Source organism: Ursus arctos, unplaced genomic scaffold (assembly GCF_023065955.2).
Source record: "Ursus arctos isolate Adak ecotype North America unplaced genomic scaffold, UrsArc2.0 scaffold_27, whole genome shotgun sequence".
Classification (NCBI taxonomy): Eukaryota; Metazoa; Chordata; class Mammalia; order Carnivora; family Ursidae; genus Ursus; species Ursus arctos.
This window is the reverse complement of record NW_026622952.1, coordinates 15,852,985-15,875,016: the sequence shown is the minus strand read 5'-3', so window position 1 is coordinate 15,875,016 and position 22,032 is coordinate 15,852,985. Positions and strand designations below refer to the sequence as shown.

At 39.8% G+C, this 22,032-nt stretch overlaps 1 protein-coding gene across 11 annotated transcripts in view; it reads right to left on the bottom strand.

Moving 5' to 3' along the window:
- The window catches only part of MTUS1 (microtubule associated scaffold protein 1), a 167,239-nt gene that overhangs the window by 60,006 nt on the left and 85,201 nt on the right, over positions 1-22,032 (bottom strand). For 5 of the 11 annotated variants that reach the window (XM_048226309.2, XM_048226315.2, XM_057303509.1 and 2 more), the window contains exons 4-6: positions 19,901-20,062; positions 10,070-10,204; positions 6,626-6,664 (exon numbers count right to left, since the gene is read on the bottom strand). In XM_048226309.2, coding sequence (XP_048082266.1) covers positions 6,626-6,664; positions 10,070-10,204; positions 19,901-20,062 — 336 coding nt within the window. Of the gene's footprint in view, positions 1-6,625; positions 6,665-10,069; positions 10,205-17,856; positions 18,097-19,900; positions 20,063-22,032 lie in introns of those variants that run through there. The other 6 variants (XM_057303511.1, XM_057303514.1, XM_057303512.1 and 3 more) reach the window with 4 other exon arrangements.

Genomic DNA, 22,032 nt, shown 5'->3' with positions numbered 1-22,032 from the left:
AAGTTGTGGTCCATATATACAATGGAATATTACTCAGCAATCAGAAAGAACGGGTTCTCAACATTTGCTACAACGTGGACGGCACTGGAGGAGATAATGCTTAGTGAAATAAGTCAAGCAGAGAAAGACAACTATCATATGATTTCTCTCATCTATGGAACATAAGAATTAGAATGATCAGTAGGGGAAGAAAGGGATAAAGAAAGGGGGGGGTAATCAGAAGGGGGAATGAAACATGAGAGACTATGGACTATGAGAAACAAACTGAGGGCTACAGAGGGGAGGGGGGTGGGGGAATGGGATAGGCCGGTGATGGGTAGTAAGGAGGGCACATATTGCATGGTGCACTGGGTGTTATACACAACTAATGAATCATCGAGCCTTACATCGAAAACCGGGGATGTACTGTATGGTGACTAACATAATATAATAAAAAATCATTATTAAAAAAAAAAAAAAAGAAAATACAGGTATAAATCTTCACAACCTTGCACCAATCAATGGCTTCTTCCACAGAACATCAGAATCAGAGAGAGGATCGAGGTGGCCAAGTAGGAGAATCCTGAGCTTACCTCCTGCCCCAGACACATCAAGGCTTCAACTACATATACGACAACTCTCTGAGAATGCCCTCAAGACTAGAAGAACAGCTCTTCCACAAAGATACAAAGGAAAAGCAACATGAAGAAGGGCAGGAGGGGCAGAGACACAGTTTCTATGTGACCCATACCTCCAGCACAACAATACACCAGCAGGAGGGCTATCACAGTCCTAGAGATCCTCCCTGACAAGCAAGGGGTTCAAGCCCCACATTGGGCACCTCCGCCCTGAAAGGCCTGGCACCCAGAAACGAGTCCCTCATTGAAAATCAATGAGGCTTAATGCTGGGAGAACTGGAGGGCTACAGAAAACCAAGACTCCATTCTTAAAAGGCCTGTGCACAAACTTACTTGCTCTGAGATGTAGCAAAGCAGCAGTCTGAAAAGCACCTGGGCCATACATGAATGAGATTTGCTAATTTCAGGGTATGTGCTGAAGGGGCAGGGATCTGCAGGAACTTCTCCAGGACAGAGGTGCTAGCTGGTGCCATTTCTTGCCCTCCTGTCTAGCTGGCCTAACGCTGGTGGGTACCAGTTCTGACACTCCCCATCTACAGTACCAGCACCACTTGCCTTGCCCCACACTCCTCCATGGATGTGCCATATTCAACACAACTGTAAGAGAAGACAAAGTGGCTCCAGCCCTACCTCAGCCAGCAGAAGAACCCAGATGGAACCAGTGTCCCCACACGAACTGAGAAGCTTTTACCTGCAACACCTAGCAGGCAGCCTCAAACAGAATGATGCCCTGCTAAAGCAGCTCCTGCCAGGAATTGGAGGGGGACCAGCCCCACCCATCAGTTTGTCAACAAGAGAAGTCATCCAATGAAAGAGGAATGAACACACGACCCAAAAAATGAGACACCACGGAATGCCTGATTCTGATGACCAGGGGAGAACGTGCTTCTGGACCTCATAGGACACTTTCTACATAAAGCCAACCCTTCAAGACCGGGAGACATAGCTGATCTACCTAATACATGGAAACAAACATAGATAGTCAGGCAAAAAGAGGAGACAGGAGTATGTTTCAAACAAAAGAACAAGACAAAACCTCAGAAAAAGAACTAAATGAAACAAAGATAGGCCACCTATCTGATAACGAAAGCAAAATGACGTTCGTAAACTCATTTAGCACAAGAGAAGTGTGGAGGACAGAGTGAGAACCTCGACAAGGAGATGGCTAACATTAAAAAAAAACCAATCGTAGCTCAGAATACAATAACGGAAATGCAAAATACACTAGAGAGAATCAACAGCAGATTACAGAATGCAGAAAAATGGATTCGTGACCTGGAAGACAGAGGAGTGGAAATGATCCAAGCTCAACAGCAAGAAGAAAAAAACATTTTTTAATGAGGGTAGTTTAAGAAACCTATAAGGTAACATGAAGCGTACTAGCATTTGTATTCTGGGGTCCCAGAAGGAGAAAAGACAGAGAAAGAGACAGAAAACTTATTTGAAGATATAATGGCTCAAAACTTCTAACCTGGGGAAGGAAGCAGACATCCAGGTCCAGCAAGCACAGAGAGCCCCAAACAAGATGAACCCGAAGACATTGACAAGAAAACACATTAACAGTGAGATGTAAAAAATGAAAACTAAGGAGGGGCACCCGGCTGGCTTAGTGGGTAGAGCACGCAACTCTCGATTTCGGAGGTGTGAGTTCAAGTCCCGTGTTGGCTGTTGAGATTACCTAAAAATAAAATCTTTTAAAAAATGAAAGATAAGGAGAGAATCTTAAAAGCAGCAAGAGAAAAACAACTAGTACGTACAAGGGAACCACCATGAGAGTATCAGCTGACTTTGTAGCAGAAACTGCAGGTCAGAAGAAAGTGGCATGCTAAATTCAAAGTCTGAAAAGAAAAAAATCTACAACCAGAAGACTCTCCCCAGCCAGATTAGCATTCAAAATTGAAGGAGGGCTCAAAAGTTTCCCAGACAAACAAAACAAGGAGTGCATCACCGTGAAGTTGGCCTTACAAGAAATGTCAGAGACTCTTTAAGCAGAAAAGGTCATGAGGCACCTGAGTGGCTCAGTTGGTAAAGTGGCTGACTCTTGATTTTGGCTCAGGTCATGACCTTGGGTTTTGGGATTGGCCCCAAGTCAGGCTCTGCATTCTGCTTGAGATTGTCTCTCTTCCTCTCCCTCTGCCCCCTCCCCCTGTGCACACATGCTCACTCTCTCTCTAAAATAAATAAATAAATATTAAGGGTGGGGGGAAGGTCACAACCAGAAGAAAATAATGAAAGAAAAAGATTCTCACTGGTAAAAGCACACATACGGTCAAGATAGTGGGCCAATCACTTATAAAAATAGCATAAAGATTAAAAGACAAAGGCAATAAAGTCAATTGTATCCACAATAATTATTTTAGGTATACCAAAATAAGAGGGAGTAAAATATGACATCAAGTACATCGAACACAGAGGGAGTAGAAATGTAGTGCTTAAAATGTTCAAACTTAAGTAACTACCAACTCAATATAAATTGCCATATATACACACATATATATGGTGTTATATATAAATCTCATGGTAACCACAAACCAAAGACCTATAAGAGAGAAGCAAAAACTACAGAGAAAGGAATCCAAACAGAACACTAAAGAAAATCATCAAAACACAAGGGACGAGAGCAAGAGAAGTAGAGGGCAACAGAACAGAACCATAAAAACAATCAGAAGACAATAAAATGGCAATAAATACATACTTCTCAATGGTTACTTTTTAAATGTAAATGGACTAAACGTTCCAATCAAAATACCCAGGCTAGTTGAATGGATGAAAAAACAAGACCCATCCCTTCAGACCTAAGGACATACATCCTAAAAGTGAAGGGATAGAAAAAAATATATACCATGCAAATAGAAACAAAAAGAAAACTGGGATAGCAATACTTATATCAGACAAAGTAGACTTCACAACAAAGACTAATAAAGAAGGGAATTCCATAATAAAGGGATCGATCCAACAAAAACAATTTAAAAATTATAAACATCAATGCACCCAACAGAGGAGTACCTAAACAGATAAAGCCAATATGAACAGACATGAAGGGAGAAACTGAAAATAGTATAATCAGGGCAGGGGACTTTAACACTCCACTTACATAAGCAGGTATCATTCAGACAAAAATCGATAAGGAAATAGTAGCCTTAAAATTACAGGCCAATATCCCTAGTGAACATCGATGCAAAAATCCTCAACAATATGTTAGAAAACCAAATTCGACAGTACATTAAAAGTATCAGACACCATGATCAAGTGAGGTTTATTCCAGATGTGCAATGGTGGTTCAACATCGACAAATCAATCAACACAATACAACACCTTAACAAAATGAAGAATAAATATCTATTGATTACCTCAATATATGCAGAAAAAGCACCGGACAAAATTTAACATCCATTTATTATAAAAACTCTCAAGAAAATGAGTATACAGGGAATATACCTCAGCATATAAAGGCCATATATGACAAACCCACAGCTCACAGCTTTTCCTCTAAGAGCGGGACTAAGACAAGGATGCCCATGGTCATCACCTTTATTCAAAACGTTACCAGGAGTCAACTCAAAATGGTTTACAGACCTAAATGTAAGACCTGAAACAATAAAATTAAAAGAAAACAGTCTTACCAAGATTTTTTTTTTTTTTTTGGATCTGTCTCCTCAGCAAAGGGCAATAAAAGAAAAACTAAGCAATTAGAACTGTATCAAACTATCTTAAAAAAAAAAAAAAAAAAGAACTGTATCAAACTAAAAAGCTTTTGCACAGCAAAGGAAACCATTAAAAAAATGAAAAGGCAGCCCACTGCATGGGAGAAGATATTTGCAAATGATATATCCAATAAGGAATTAATATCCAAAATACATGAAAAATTTCTACAACTCAACACAAAAACGAAACGAAACAAAACCAAGAGTCCAATTAAAAAATTGGCAGAGGAACTGGACATTTTCCCAGACATATAACAGATAGACAACAGATACATGAAAAGATGCTCAATGTTACTAATCAGCAGGGAAATGCAAGTCATAACCTCTATGAGATATTACCCTACACCCATCAGAATGGCTATTATTGAAAAGACAAGAAATAGCAAGTGTGGGTGAGGATATGAGGAAAAGAAAACCTTCATGCACGATTGATGGGAACCTTTACTGGTGCGGCCACTATGGAAAACAGTATGGTGGTTCCTCAACAAATAAAAAATTGCAATGCCATAAAATCTAGCAATTCCACTTTTGGATATTTAGCTGAAGAACATGAAAACACTAATTTGAATAGATATATGCATCCTTATGTTCAGTGCAGCATTATTTGCAATAGCCAAGTGGAAGTAACCTACGTGTCCATCGATAAATGAATGGATGAAGGTATGTGGTATAGATACACAATGGAATATTACGTAACCACAAAAAAGAATGAGAAAGCGAAAAGAGCAGGAGAAAATATTTACAAATCGTCTTTTTGATAAGGATCTAGTAACTCAGGTTATGTATAAAGAACTCCTACAATTCAACAATACAAATAATTTTTAAATGAGCAAAGGATTTGAATAAATGTTTCCCCAAAGGGCCAATAAACACATGAAAAGATGCTCAACGTTACTAGCCATCAGGGAAATGCAAATCAAAACCACAGTGAGACACCACCTCATAACCATCAAGCAAGTGTTGGCAAGAATGTGAAGGAACTAGACCCTCATACACTGTGGTGGAAATGTAAGATGGTACAGTCACTTTGGAAAACATTCTGGAAGTTTCTCAGTTAAATAGAGTTATACCGTCTAGCTTCCTATTAAAGGTTATCTGATTTTCTAACATAAAATCATTCTACAGCATATTAGCTCTGTTTTTCTCTCAAATACCAGGATTACCAGAAATTTAAATTTTTCTTTAAAGTAAAAGAAAATAAAAATCTCAGTATGTATAGAATAGTGTGTGTGTGTGTGTGTGTGTGTGTGTGTGTGTGTGTGTGTGTTTTAATTAGAAAAGATCTAGTAAAAATAGATTCAAACTCAGGCTATTGGGAACCTTTAGAATTTAAATTACTCTGATGGTTGAGTCTTCTCTAGCTTTAAGAACTTACAAAAGGTTAACAACTGTGATGTAATTCCCTCACACATCCCTGTTTGATTAACCTGGAAACATCAAGGATATTAGTTATTCCCTTTATCAATATACCAACCCTATTTTCTTTAATTACTTCCTAAATATAGGGCCTCACAAACTTCTACCTCCTGCCTAGCTTCCTGAAGAGAAGGCCCTTGTTCATCTCTGGCTCATTATTGTATCCTTAGCACTGAACACTGTCACAAGCATGAAAAACTGTAGTCAACGTGCTATAATACCTTTCTCCCTTCTAAACTGCTGTTCTAATCTTCGATGCACTTAGAAGCCACATAACTGTCTTACAAATGAATATTAAATTAGAGAATGCAGTAGTATATGGGGACCTGATTAGCTATAGATCAAATGTAGGAACTGTAGTGAATACATTTCATGAATCTTTATGGCTTCTCAAGAGACAAAACTTTTAGGTCCCAGTTGTGCTTCAAATGGGTGAAGCTGTTTTAAAGACAGATACAAGTTTGTTCAGTAGAAGTGTAAAAAAGAACAGGAAAATGTTAAACTGAACTGTTAAAAGGTGTTAAAACCTGATACTGAGATTTAGCAATGAAACTATACAACTTTAAAAGAGCATTTATTGTAGAAAAAAGTATATTCTCCACTTTAGATCACATTTTAAAAATATCATTTTAAAAAACTAAAATTGTCTGTTATTAATAAAACGTCTTTTTGTGTCAGATTGCTTGTTAATCAGGCTGACCAAGTTTTGACCTACGCTGGTCCAACTCATAAAGAGTTAAGTTTATGCCACGAACCTGAAATTCTGTTTTAAGGAAAACAGTAGGAAAAAAAAAAATCACTGTAAATATATTTAAATACTTGCAATGATAACATGACTTTACAAAAAGATTCTTTTTTCTCCCTCCATATTTAAAAGTTGCCACTTACCCACATTAAAAGCTGTAAATAGATTTTTTCTTGAGGAACCTAAAAAATAAAAGAAGTATTTGTAAAATACACATTTTGAGTGAAATATCACACAAAAATTTGCCATTTAAAAATATTTTCAAAACAAAAACCAAAAAATATTTTCAAAACAAAAAATTATTTTCAAAAACAATCCATTATCTAAATTTTAGGTTCCAGATGAGAAATACCACTGAAATATAATCAACTTCGTCAAGTATATTCTAGGTATAAAATGATACTCTAAATAACATCAGGATGAGAGTTTAAGGGTGATATGAATTCACTGTCACAAATATGATAGGAAAACTAGAGTATTTTTTCAGCCAGAGTGCAAATGTTAACAGTACTGAATTTGCACCCATATTACAGTTTATGCTATTCCACTGCTGACAGAGGAAAAAGGCAGGTCATTTATGAAAGACAGTCAATAACATGTGATTTCTAAATTGCCAGGCATTAAATCCAATTCACATCCTATTCAGCTAGGAAGGAAAGAATACTTAAGCTTCTTCTCCAAACTGACACAACATGAAACACAACCAGGGGATCCTTTCGCGATGTGTATGTATATCAAATCACCAAACGTACTACAGTTTTGTCAATTATGCATTAATAAATATGACCAAAATACAAGTAGTGGTAATACATACAGAGCTACAAAGATAAGTCACTAGAAGAAAACTAGGAGTGCTTCTACTTGACCAGAGATTGGCATTTCTAGAACATCATCACCTGCATATTACCAGTTAGAACAGCTGCCACATTCTAGTTGTAGAATTTCACATAGACCATAATCTCTTAAAATATGTGGCCATTAGGGGCGCCTGGGTGGTTCACTTGGTTAAGCATCGAACTCTCGGTTTCAGATCAGGTCATGATCTCAGGGTCGTGAGATCCAGCCCCGTGTCAGGCTCCATGCTCAGGAGTCTGCCTGAGATTCTCTCTCCCTCTCCCTCAGCCCCTCCGACAGCCCACTCGCATGAAATAAAGGAAAGAAAGAGAAAATCTTTAAAAAGATATGTGGTCATTATAAATGCAAATCATTCCTACTCAGGTAAAATGTGTATGACATAAAAGCTTGCAAATTCAATAGCAAGACATATTAGAAAACTGGAATTCCCTATTCCGTAAAGTTATCAGTGGAATCACAAAGTTCCCATTCTCTGGAAGTTATGTAGCATCGAAGTCTGACATCCCTTTTCAGTGACTGGTGTAGGTGTAGACACTGCGGCTTTATCACCATCCATAAAAACCGCAGATTCACACACTGATGTCCTTCCAGCAAGAACGTCATCCCAGCAAAGGGTCATCTGACGCATTAGAAATGTATTGAAGACCATGGACAGATACGAACCTGCTGGCACACCAAAGAATCTTTTTGCCAATATTTATGCCCATTTTCTCTTTAGTAGTGTGTAAAAGAGAAAGCGTTGATAAATATTCACTAGGTGATTGGCCTCAAGTTACCACAGGATTCTTTACATACATACACACAACCGTGGAGAAGGAAGAACAGCATGGACACTCTCACACTGCTGTGCCAGACTAACACCTTTCTGGAAAAGTACTGAGTACCATGTTAACAATTTCACGAAGATTCAGACCGTTTCACCAGGGATCCCTCTTTCAGGGATACCCCATTAGAAGTCATTGGAATTTGAAGTAATGAATGTTCATGCTCGAAAATGTTCGCTCACCTCAATATTATGTGCCACGGTAAAAGTCAGAAATTGTCCAGGAACTACGGAATTGGAAGAGAGACTATGTCATAGCCATGGAAAAGGAAACGGCTCTTGCGATAGGCCACCCAGTAAGAAGCGAGACACAGGAGAGTGCACACCCCGCGCCCTGAGAAAAGTGGAGGAAATGCAACAGCTGTTCGCAGTTGATGGAACAGAGGAGGACCGGTCTGTGTTTCCCCTGACATTAAAGCACGAGGGTGTGTACCACTTGTGGCTACTGCCACATTCAGTCACTGTTAAATGCAGAGGAATTAGCAAATCAAAAGGCTAGGGGTGCCTGGGTGGCTCAGTGTTAAGCATCTGCCCTCGGCTCAGGTCATGATCCCAGGGTCCTGGGATGGAGCCCCACGCCGTCTGTCTGTCTGTCTGTCGGGCTCCCTGCTCAGCAGGGAGCCTGCTTCTCCCTCTCCCTCTGGCTGCCGCTCCAACGGACTGTGCACTCTCACTCTCTCTCTCTGTCAAATGAATAAAATCTTTAAAAAAATAAATAAAAAGGCTAATTCTTACAGGCCAAAAAAAGGGGTTCTTAACTACAACTCAGGATCATAACCTACTGACTTGTGTTTCCCTTGAAGGTGAGGTCAAACTGAGTTGTGTGAAAGTCGAATGACTGCTTGTAAATGCTGTCACCAAGGCAGATATCCTTCAGTTACATTTGACAATATGTTATCTGTCCAGTTTTGAATACTTCTCTTGCCTCCTTATCAGTTCACTCACACAAACCACTGTATTGTTTTCATTAAACTCCTGTTTTCTAATTGAAATGGTCTATTAAGAATATATTTGCAATCTATTTTTCCTTTGTTTTTATGACTAACAGAAATCAAGAAAATTCCTTAGCTATATCTTAACCTAGATATCAGGGTAAAGGATATACGTATTTTTTATTTCTCCCCTGCCTCCCAAAATCATTCATTGTTTCTTACTCTATAACTAAGCAATTTCACTCTGTTAAAACTGAAATACTGGAAAATATTTTTCCTGTTATTGATAAGATGGTTATATCCCAGAGTAACTACAGTGGCTGAGATCTACTAGTAGTGTAAATAAAATACTTTCCTTAAAAAAACACACACCACCTCTAATATGGGTCACACATTCTGCTTCAAGTTTCTCATTCGTAATTCATTCAGTGAAGCAGTCTTTCAGTTCACTAAGCACGAATCCAACTTCTAACGTACTTAAGATCCACTTCAGATTTGGTGATAAAGCTGCACGGAAAAATTGCCTGTTAAGTATATACCACATATTCGGTAAGCCTGAAAGCTCTCCTTCATCGCCACGGCAATTACTAGTGAGTGATACAAAGAAGGAGAAGAGAAAGAACAGAAAAAAGGAACACGGTTTGGACCAAAGGTGGGAAGTAAATTGTGCATTTCTATCTCATCGTTCTAGAATGTTATCTTAGAATAACGTAACTCTGGAAGCCTCGTTTATGTTTACCTTATGCCTGTGTTTTATCTCTTGATTTACAGGCATCAAGTCTTAACTACAGAACCCACGGACTCTCAGAAGAAGAGCTCCTTTGCTGGAAAAAATTTATTACGTGTCTTTTTTCAGAGAGACTCTTTGTAAATAACTGTTCGATGTACTATGCACCTAGTTGCCAAAATTTAACTTTCTACAAGATAAGGACTAAAAAGTCTTGTCTTCCCTCTTTTCTCTGCAATGAGGAACATACCTTTTGGAGGAGTTTTTAGTAAGTGTGCATGAGCTCTGGATACCAAAGGCTTCAAATACAAGGATCCCGAGGAACCATTCTGAAATGCTGGCTTGGGAGGTTTTTCCTCATACTTGATGACAGCGGCATTTCCAGCTGTAGTAAGACAGAAGAGTACATTTTATGTTATAGAGAAATATAGCATGAATTTTCCACAACTTATTCCTTCCTTCATGAATCAACAAGTGCTAAGTACCTACCACGTGCCAGCCATCACCGCATCTTAGAAGTACGAAGACTGATGGTATGGCGCTCCTGTCCCCAGGGATGCAGGTAAATGCACACCCATCCAAAGTGACCATACAAAAAACCCCAAAACCAACAACGACAAAACAAACAAACAAAACCCCAAAAACAAAAAAACAAAGTGACCATACATCTTGGCATAATCCAAGTTGATGTATCCTGGCCAGTTGAGTTTCATCCCAAATAAAAGCTGGAAGATAAATTCTATGGCCATCTGTGCCAGGTACTAAGCACGCCCAAGGTGCAGCTGTGAAGAGTGCCCATCTCCAGGAAGATAAGGCAGATGCGTCAATAATCCAATAATAACAAACCCAGGCGGCCAGCTGTGCTACTAAGGTGAGAACAATAACGTACAAATTCCTCGGTAGCTACGAGGCTGAGATCTGGTTCTGTTCCTCCCCTGCTCCAGCCAGGAGGTGGAATTCCCTTATCTGCCCTGGAACAGAGGTGCCTAAGCCCCAAAGCGAAAACATTAAAAGCAAATCCCACCTCAACAATGAAAACCGTCTTTGGCATGGCATGTCAATCTTTCCTGCTTACATGGGAATCCTCTCAGAAAGAAAACACAAATTATTTCCAGGCACTAAAAGAAAGACTCAACAACTTTTGGAGAAACTGTGGTGCTCGCCGGCTTTGCTCAGGCTGTGCCTCTAATTCTGAGTCTACTATGGTTATTAGGCCAAGGGCGCTGCCACAGAAGTAGACCAACACTATTTCCCAGGGAACATGCCAGGGTAAAAGAGGGGAGAATTAAGTGAGCAAATACCATACGTCAGGTGTAAGAGGCCCATGAATCCCGGAAAGGGCCCCTACCACTTTACTACAGTCTCTGATTTTGCCTCTGGTTCTTCATTAGGACTCAAAAGATAAACTTAGCACATCAGTGGACAGTGACACTTCAGAATAAAGAACACAGCTTTGAAAAGTAATAGTGATCGTTTACAACTGGTTGATTTTTTTTATTATGATACATTAGTTACCATACAGTACATCATTAGCTTTTGAGATAACGTTCCATGATTCATTGTTTGCATATCACAGCTGGTTGATTTCTATCAGAACCACCATCTGAAACCATGGAGAAACAATTATAGCAAAGTCTGAAGTAGGTGTGTTGCTTCCTCTTATTCCTGCTTTTGCCCAGTAATGACCAAAACCCTTCGGCATCAAAAAGCTAAGAATCAAAACAAACAAACAAAAACTAAGTATCTTTCAGTTGCTTGAGGCAACTGTGTAGCCGTATTTATACAGGTTCTTCCAAAACTGTGCATTTCTTTTTCATGTTTATGGCTTCCTGTTAGATTCTTCTATAGAATCCTTAAGACTTGTATTTGTACTTGGGGCAGGAAAAAGGGAAAAGGACAAGGAAAGGAACATGGCTTGTTTCCTGCACTCTGAACTCCAAATGAGGAAGTGTTTTCACATATTTTCACTTAAGGTATATTTGATCCATAATGAGGTCCTAGGAAATAGTGTTCCTCTGCTAGGGTATTTGGTTGAGTAGACTTTGTGGCTACTCTAGGAATCTAACACACTAACATCATTTGTTTCAGTGTTTCGGGCAGGGGGAGTCTACATCTTAAAATCTCAGAAGCATCAAAACCCTCAGAGTGAGGGTTTGAAAAATAGTACCAGCACGTAAAGATCGAAACAAAACAGAAAAAAACAAACGGTTTCAAACCTCATTGTTTTTTTTTTTAATCAGCAGTAATGACCTAAGGAAAAAAAACTGTATTTCCTTAAAACACTGTTCTAAATTCACCATTCTCTATCACTGAGTCATCTTTGAAACAGTACGCTGTCCAGAAGCTTAGCTCCTAAGAATTTTTAACATTACTGTTTTGCTTATCCTAAGAGATTACCATGTTACACAACACTCACGAGCATAAACCCAGCACTTGGTCCTTTTCTCTCCATATTCAGGGGGGGAAAAAATCGAAACAAAAATACTTGGAGGGGCGCCCGGGTGCCTCAGTTGGTTAAGTGGCTGCCTTCAGCTCAGGTTATGATCCCAGGACCCTGGGAATGAGTCCCATGTCAGGCTCCCTGCTCAGTGGGGAGCCTGCTTCTCCCTCTCCCTCTGGCACTCCCCCTGCTGGTGCACTCCCTCTCTGTGCCAAATAAATAAAATCTTAAAAAACAAAACAAAACAAAAAACTTGGAGTTTTCTGGTCCTTTTTTCCTACAAAAGTTAATCTTTTTATCCATGTTCCTTTGTTAACCATACGAACTACTGGCATTTTTATATAACCATAGACTCACTGGGCCAGAGGGGAAATCTACAGGTGTCCTCATTCACTAGCTGGTTCCCAAGATTAATTTCCCTGCCACCAACCCAGACTGGATTTTTTATTGTTTGTTTCTCAATGATGTTCAACTCCTAGTTTTAAGCATCAAGTTCTATTCTAATACTCAACACATAATCATAAATTTCTTTATTACCAACCTTGATTCCTTTCTTCATCTCACATTAGAAAAGGGTGAGCTTCTACCTTATTTATAACTATGTTATAAATTTGAAGACAGAAATTTTTCATCAGGTTATCCTAACTCCTAGAACAGTGTTTACAGATGTCGCAGCTAAACCTGTAAAGACATGCTGTTATTCTCCCGATCTATGTCAAGTCATTCTACAATGAGCCATCTGTTCATTCTTCCTGTTCCCATAAAGCATTTCCGATATTAGGTCAGATCAACACCGAGGCTTTCCTCCTATGGAGAGGTTTCTGTCCATTTCCTATCCTTCTTTCCAATTCTCTTTCTCCAGAACCCAAAGACTTGGTCTTTCTCAAGCTGAAAATTACAGGAGGCTAATATAAATGATAGTACTGAAGATATTTCTATTATAAAATTCAACATATTTTTTTTTAAGGATGGGTGGGAAAGAACTTCACAGTCTTAACAGAAACAAAAATTTGTAGAGCATATCTTTCAGGTTTTCATATCAAGTGGATATTGGGTTTCAATTAGCATTTTTGCTTTTGCTAAATTAAAATTCCAAAAGAAAGTAAATGATGTTATTCAAGTCTTAACCACATATTCCGACCATCTGGATTTTAGTTTTACTTTTCTTGAAACATTTTTTAAATTCATCAGCAGCAAATAAGTCACCTATTTAGATTTTGAAAAGTTGAACTGAGTTTAATTTATAGACCTAATATAAAATCATATGATCCCAAATTCATTCACACTTTTCATTGCTCGGCTTTAAAAACAAAGACCTTCAGTTTCCAAAGAACAGACTAAAAGGATTTTTCACTAAAGCACAAGACAAAATTCTCATGAGGCACAATACTCCCGTCCCTTGGCTCTCTGTCACACACAGACAGAAGGTGTTGTCCCGGAAACAGACTGCCACTCTCCAGGCTCAGTGTAAACCCTGGATCCAGCCCCAGATCTGTCGTCAACTGTTTAACATGGGAGGGTGAAAATCCATATACAAGGATAAAATTTCTGAGTTTGACCGGAGACAATCACATATACACATACATTTACACACGTGTACACACACACACACTCTCTCTCTCTTCCTGATCTTCATCCATTGAACACACTTCCTACCTTCACTCTTTCCCAGGTCACAAATGGTGGGGACAAACTATGTGCTGAGCTGCACACACGTTTATGACCAACAATTACACATCTTTCCATTCCCTAAATGCTCTTTGTCGGTGCATTGCTTTCTAGTAAACCCCACCTGAAGGATATCCTGAAAATATTTCTCCTGCCCTCTCAGTCCCTACCATGGAAGCTGGTTACATATCCTGACGGTATCTAAATTTTCCCTTGTCCAGAGTTATTACATCCAAATGATAAACTCTTTGGTGACAAAAGTTCCAATATAGTAACTACTGTAATTTCAAGTGCTGGAATGGAATCTCTGATCTCTGAGTTCTGGTCCTGACTTTCCCACTGCCTAGCTATGAGTCCCTTCACCTCTCTATATGTAATGAGTGGGTTTGAAAATCAAGTTTGGAAATGGTACATATGCTCTCACAGGGCCCTCACTAAACAAATATGGTACTTTGTACCTGTGAGATAATAGAAAATACATATGAGGCTTCTGCCCCCAGTTCCTAGCACAGATCTCCTGAAATCCTTATAGTCTGGTGACAGGAGTGTATTTTGTTCCAATGAGGTGACTCTGCGTGGGTTCCTGGATGGGGGCTGGTCACTGGAAAGACCAAGCCATTATTAGAATCTTGGAATTTTCAGCCCTGCCCTCCATTTTCTTGAGAAGGAAAAAGGGCTAAAAATGAACTTAAGGATCAATCATGCCCTTTTATGGAAACCTCCATAAAAATCTCAAACAATGGAGATGGAGAGCTTCTGAGTTGGTGCACACCTGCAGAGGGGATGGACACTCTTCGCCCCTCCCACATACCTTGCCCTACACATCAATTCCAACTAGATGTTCGTCTGTATCCTCGGTTATACCCTTTTATAATAAAACGGCATTTACTAGACAGTAAAGTAAATGTCTGCTTCAGTTGTGTGCACCGCTCTAGCAAATTTACCATACCCAAGATAGGACTCGTTAGAGTCTCCCATCTACAGCTGGTTGGTGAGAAGGACAGCTGACAACCTGGACTTGTGACTGTAGGGGTGGGGGGTGTTCTTGCCGGAGTGAGCCCGTCACCTGTGGGATCTGCTGCCCTCTCCAATAGACAATATTAGGATTGCAGACCACCCAGCTGGTGTCCCAAGGAATTGCTTATTGTGACAGAAACCGCCACACATCTGGTAACCAGAGTGAAGTGTCGTGAGTGGGGCAGCGGTGTGAGAGTCAAGGAGACACACAGAAGGAAGGACTGGCTTTTTCCACTATAGGAGGGAAGAGCTGTGGGTTTTTTCAGTTATAGTCCCACTGAAGCCACAAGCGTCCTCAAAATCCTCCTCAGCACAGTGCCACAGGGCCACGACCCCTGAGCGACAGTCTGTAGAGTCAATATGTGACATCCCACATGTGGTCGCCCAGGTCCCAGCAGCTATAATAACAATTTAAAATCGCTCCTGTTCTGTTGTGATCCTTGGTCCTAGTGGCCTCAATTATGCCAGAATGATAGATTCTCTGGAATCCTTAGTTTCATTTCTCCATGATCCAATAAAAGAGAGTTAGAGAGATAATGGAATCTGAAGAGAATACGAAGAGATTCTCAGAGAAGCCTAGGCAGAAGAAATTATTTTCTTATTACAGAAGGGCTTTTCACTATTCCAGACCTATTTGAAAACTAACATTTCATACTACATTCTAGCATTGGGCTAACATTAGTTTTCGTTTTGTTTATTGATTTATGTCATTCTGCTTATTTCTGAATTTTATTTTTTTTTTTGTCCATCTGTGTAATGCTACCCAGTGCCAGATCGTCTGCCCGCCTGGCTTGAAATCAAGTCGCTTACTGAAGTCTACACTTCCAAATTCCAAAAGCAAAGTTACTCAACTGTGTAGTAACAAGAATGTCTCCTATATACCCCAGAAAAAGACTGCAAAAATGAAAACGAAATTACTGCTAGTCTAGATAATAGCATTTTCTTCTTTAATAGTCTATTTGGATGTACGTGAGTATTAAGCATGTGATACGGGGCGAGAGTATATCCACGGCCTCTCATCCCCTTCCTCACCTATGGCAGACATCACTAGTCAAACACAAACTTTTGCTCCGAACCTGGAAGCAACCGGAAAACCTTTCAACAATCGACTCCAGGTACTTCTGACCAACTGACCGGTGTTGGCAGGTGAGACAATACTCACTTGCCATCAGACTGTGGGTAAATAAAAGGAATCCTTCTATCAGCTTAACCAGTTCAACAACTCAAACACCCACCTTCCAAACCATTAGACACTATCTCACTGTAGTGCAGGAAATCGAAGTGGTCAGAAACAGGTGTTGCTGGGGCGCCTGGGTGGCACAGCGGTTAAGCGTCTGCCTTCGGCTCAGGGCGTGATCCCGGCGTTATGGGATCAAGCCCCACGTCAGGCTCCTCTGCTGGGAGCCTGCTTCTTCCTCTCCCACTCCCCCTGCTGTGTTCCCTCTCTCGCTGGCTATCTCTATCTCTGTCAAATAAATAAAATATTAAAAAAAAAAAAAAAAGAAAGAAACAGGTGTTGCTGCGAGGATAAGGATGATGTAGTACTGCCCTCCCATTCACCACGGGAGGATCCTGAGGCTAAGAGAGGAAGATCATCAGCCTTCCCAGGAGTCGGCAGGACAACTAGGCTGAATCTGAGGTGAACGCCCTTTTCTGTGTATCACACTGGCTGAGCCAGGGCTGGCCATGATGGCGAAGGTAAAGAATACTCCAATTCTTGAGCTGCCCCCCTGTTCTCCTAAATTCCAAAAGAGTACAAACAGCTTTGGTGTGCACCTCTTGCATTTCCCCCCTCGCCATATGTGTCTCAAAAAAAAACCACAGTAGTGTGTGTGTGGCTAACTGGGAAGAAGGAAGCCTTTGGATTTCACATTCGGTAAGGGGGCAAAATTATACACTCACTAAAGGCTTCCTTCCACACTTACACAATGCCCCTCAAACCTTCAACCCTATTCAAGACCTACAATATACGTTTTCATCCGATGATCTTAAAAATTGGACCTTAGCGGAATCTGAAAGAGCTTATGAATGTTTAATCTCTATACGTGAGAATAGCTGACATAGAGGCTACTGTGCAATGTTTCAGGCTAATATCCAAAAGAAAATCACTATCTTAACTTTTAATTTTTCTATGCATAGAAAAGCACACAGAAAGAACCCGCCAAAAGCTCCAAGAGAAATTTATTGTCTCAAAAGCCTTCATTTAGTCATTTGTCTTATAACTCGATGTTATTTCTATAGGATTCCAAAGTACCAAAAACCAGCAGCTCATTTTACAACAGTACTATGCAATCTCAGAAGTTCTTAAACGGTGTCACTAGCAATATCACATCACAAAGAAATGAGCAGCAAATCTAGAACACATTCCTGAAAGGGGTTTAAATGCTTAACTCAGTATGAATCCAAACGGTGATCAAAAGATTATTTCCTCACATGACCCATCATTATCAGAAATAGGAAAAAAATTCAGCTCAAAATGATTTTTTCATCTTTTAAGGTCATCTTTAAAAGGTACGCATCTTCAATGTCTTTGAATATAATGAATAAAATAATCAAGTGATGTTTTAATTCTAGGAAAATATTTTTCTATACTCACACAACTATAAGCTGCATACACGAAAATACTGGTTATTTAATCAGAAATGAGACCAAATCGTCTTTAATAATAAGGTAATTTCATGTACCCGGCATATCGACAACGCTAGTGAATTATATTAAGTCTGAAAACACAGAAAATACAGAATAAAATTGACTCTATTTAGAACCATTCACAACTTAAATGTAAATATGCCAATATTACGATCAACAAATTACAAATTATAAAAACAATCAAGAGATGCTAAATCAATTTATTGAATAAAATTTAAGCATGCTTACAAAGAAAAGAATCAAACCAGAAATCGTCGACCTACTTCTTTTCCCAGTAAGCGTGGCTAACAAAGGAACTATACAAAGGCTGTAGGATCCCAGGACCAGCAGTGTCAATAAGGTCGCATCATAGTGCCTCTCTGAACCAGCCGGTGGGGTGAGTGTAGAATTGATAAATATTTTTGAAGAAATATCCGTCTCTGTACAACTGCGAAATCCTCCTGGTACAGTCATTTAAAAAGGTCAAAGCAATCTTAAGCAGGAAAAACTGCAGCCATGTTCACTCTCCTATCCCTCATGCTTGCTCTTAGTGAATTAGAAGGGAGGGAGAAAAAAAAAATCTGTAAGCTCCAAGGCACTACACAGAACAGATTAAACCAGCTAGCAAATCAAACTAAGAAAAGACTCATTGATTTGAATGCTTAATCTGCAACGGGGACACATCGCCCACTAGACGGGCTCTGCGGGTATACCGTAAACTCCTTTGTTACAAGACAAAAAGGAACGGACAAAGGCATTTTACAACCTCCTTAGGAGAGTCAGGCACGGTCCTGAAACGGTGGCCAAGTCAACATGGCTGTCAATGGAAAAGGCTGGAGAGCGGCACTACAGACCGTGTCTGCTTCCAAGTGTCACAAATTCCGTTGCTACACGGCCCTCTGAGAGCTCGCGGGTGATGCTGCGTTGGCAGCTTGTTTTTAAAATTCACACCGCAAGCAGAGAAAGCTGCAAGGGAAAGTAGCCTTAAAATACGACACGTGTGAATTTGCTTTTCAAACTGAGAGAGCATTCCTGGCTACAGGCGAATCTTTCTTATTTTATGCCACAACTTGAAAAACGAAATAATAACCAGATAATAAAACTTTTTAAGTAACACATTTTAATATTCCCAGCCTCCCAGGACACAGCTACTTAGTACCACGTGAGCCAAGCGACTGCTGCTAAGTGACCTCTCAAAAATGTGCTCATTAATTCAGCCATTAATTCAACGCCTTACCCTCCACACATTCACATTCTCAATTCTGTCCCATGCTGGCTGAGTGCCCTTGGACCAGTGACAACCTCTCTGAGCCTCACTCGCTCACCTCATATATACAATCAGGGCAGTGGCAGAAGTTAATTGAGAAAGGAAAAAGAAAGAAAGAAAAAAAGAATGTATGGCAACCTTATAATTGCTCTCCACACCCAGAAGGTTCAGTAACTAGGACTCCACTCTGCCCTTGTTCCCACACCAGAAAGAAACAAAATGATCCCTCCTTAAAGCAGAGAGAACTGCCCTCCTCTCCACCCCACGCTTAATAATCTTATTTTATCTGGTATTCTAGTTATCCAGGTCAATATCCTCTTCAACTACCTTTTAGATAAGGATCATTTCTTCTATACCCCATATCCCTCACAACCTCTATCACGGTGCCTGTACACAGGAGACACTCCGCAGCTGTTCAAATTAATACATCTGTTAATTATTTTGTGAGGCAATTTAGAAAGGAACTGAGCAAATACTAAGACCAAATATGTCTTTCAAATGAAAAAGATAGCTCAATTAATTCACCCATTTTATACACAGAAAACAGAACTCAAAACCTTAGAAATATTGAGTTTGAATTACTTAAAATTAGGCTTGAAGTTATACTAGTCATATCACACTGACTCTAGCATCCAAAATATAAGATTATAAAACATACATCTACAAAATATAGTCTTTTATAAAGCAAATCACACTGAAGTTCTCTCTATTCTGATTTCCAGTTGGGTTCCAACAGCCCTTAGATCGCTTTCCTTCCTTAAACACACCAAAAAACACCATTGCTTCAAATGATACACTTCAGAATTCACCATGCAAAAAAATACCGGGTACCCTCGACACATAAATATTCAGTGCTTCATAGCATATTCTACAAGAAAGAATGTCATTTGAAGAATTTGCTTTTCCTGCCAAACTTTTTGAGAAAGTCCACAGGAAAAGCAGCGCTCCTATTTTCCCCTAAATCACAGAATCAAAATTCTAATAATTATTTGTAGCATATTAGTCTTTTCTTATACCTACAGTGGCAACAATCCCAGAAGCGTGACGGAAGACCAACTTACAATGATTGCTGTAAGTGCTCAGATCGCTGTGGGTGCTGGAAATAGAGGAGGCGCTTCCCGTCCTCCTCAGCGTGGAACTTTTCAAAGATGGTTTGGATTTAGGAAGTGGTCTAGGCAAATTCACCCGAGACGGCTGTGCATTTTTCAAGGACGTAGGTTTTCCTTGGGGTTAAAAGGGAAAAAAAAGTTTCTACTTCGTTTTGAAAGCTTTAACCTTAGAAATTTCATCTTCTGCACTACTGAGTCAAAGCAAAAACTGAATATTCAGAATCATGCAATCTTCACATAGACGTGGGTTTTTGTTTTTGTATTTTTTTTTTTTTTTGATGACTTAGAGACAAAAGAGCAGGGATGATGATCAGGATATGTGAAGGGTAGCTGTAACCCTGTAAGCTGGAGTAATTAACTCAGGTCTTGCGTGACAGATCAAAAGATCCATGTGACACAGGGGCTTCTGGCAAAGTTAAAATCAAAGCTCTGATTTCTGCTCATACCGTTGATTAAAAGGTAAGCAAACTGACCCATTCATACACTAGGCTACCCTATGAAAGATGAAAATTTAAAAACCAAAACAGAAAGATTCAATTTGAGGAGGAAAAAAAATATTTTAATGCCTAATCCCTACCACCAGGTGGCGCTAGGTTATTTTTTTTCCATCTCCTCTTCATCTTGACTCCTTATTTGCCAAATTTAAATGTCACTCAAGCTTCTCTTTCTTGCAGCAAAAGTGTTTCCATTTAGCAATGAAATATGTATGCTTCATAATCTCTGGCACATCTGAAATCACACAATCCTAATGCTCACAGCTGCTACCTGATTATGGGCATTTCCCAAGTTCAATCTTGACAACTTTCTTCATACCCATCTCTCCTGCAGAATCTTCTTCATTTACTTTACTCAAACCCTTGCCCATGTGGATGAATCCCAAATTCTCACTTACTTTCCTAAGACTTATCTTCTTTCTGCATACCAATGCCCCTCACATTTTAAATTCTTTGCTGAATGTTTCAATTTTGACACTTTGATACCCTCCTCCCTTACGCTAATTATAAATCCATTTTTCCTTTTCCCTGGCCTCAAAGCATTGGCATTGTCCCTTCTTCTCCACATCCCCATATAATCTAACATGAAGACTCTCAACACTACGGGCATTACATCACTGAAAAATATGAAGAGCTGAAAAAGAACTTCACACAAAAACGATGGTGTTCTATATCCCCAATGGCCCCATAAGTGAGCGAAGTAATATTTCTGGGAAGTACGGCTCATTGCTTTGTAGGAGTGCAGTAATTTCGCTCACAAAAATTTCATCTTAATAAAGAAAAACCAAGGTTAAGCTCCTTAGATCTGGCATGTAAAGTCACCCACATTGCAGTTCTTATCTCCAGCCTTATCCTTGTACTTGTTAACTGTAAAAATCAAACTTCCAGTTACGTTTATTAGCGAAAGAGGAGTTTATTTGGGGATAGCAGAGAACTGCAACTCAAGACCAGCAAGCTATGGCAAAGCCCTCCGCAAATCCGTCCAACATTGGCAAGGGCAGCGGGAAGTTGGGAACGCTGTTGCAAAAAAAAAAAAAAAAAAAAAAAAAGCCCACCGGAGTAACCTGGGAGCTGGAAGTATAGTGGCTTTTCATTGGGTGAGTTGTGACGGTGTCTGATTGGCTAGGTTGTTGCAGGGGGGCAGGTAGGAGGAAGCCTTCCTCCCCACTGTTGGGAAAATTAAGCAGTCTCTGCTTTCAAGTTAGTCTTTTTGTTGGTACTGCTCCCAACAGACTGGTTATAGGGCAGGAGAGCTCCGCCTGCCCAACCTTCCGATTTCATTTTAGTGAAGTTTCCCATTACTCCTTTTCACATGCTGTTCTTTTTCGCAGGTGTGTGCTGGGCTCCAATCAATGCAGTTTCCGCTCTGTCACCCGGAAGTACGATTCTAATTCACGAGGCACGTCGCTTCTTTTCAAAGAGGTCTTCTTCCTCTCAATCCAAATCCTACAAATCCTCATTCACCACCTTATACTTTGCCTCAACACTGAATTAGACTCAAGTCCTGTGCTTCCACCCTTTCCACGATGTTGATCTGAACGTGGAAAAAAAGGTCATGACCCCGTCTAAAATTTTTGACTCCCCATTATC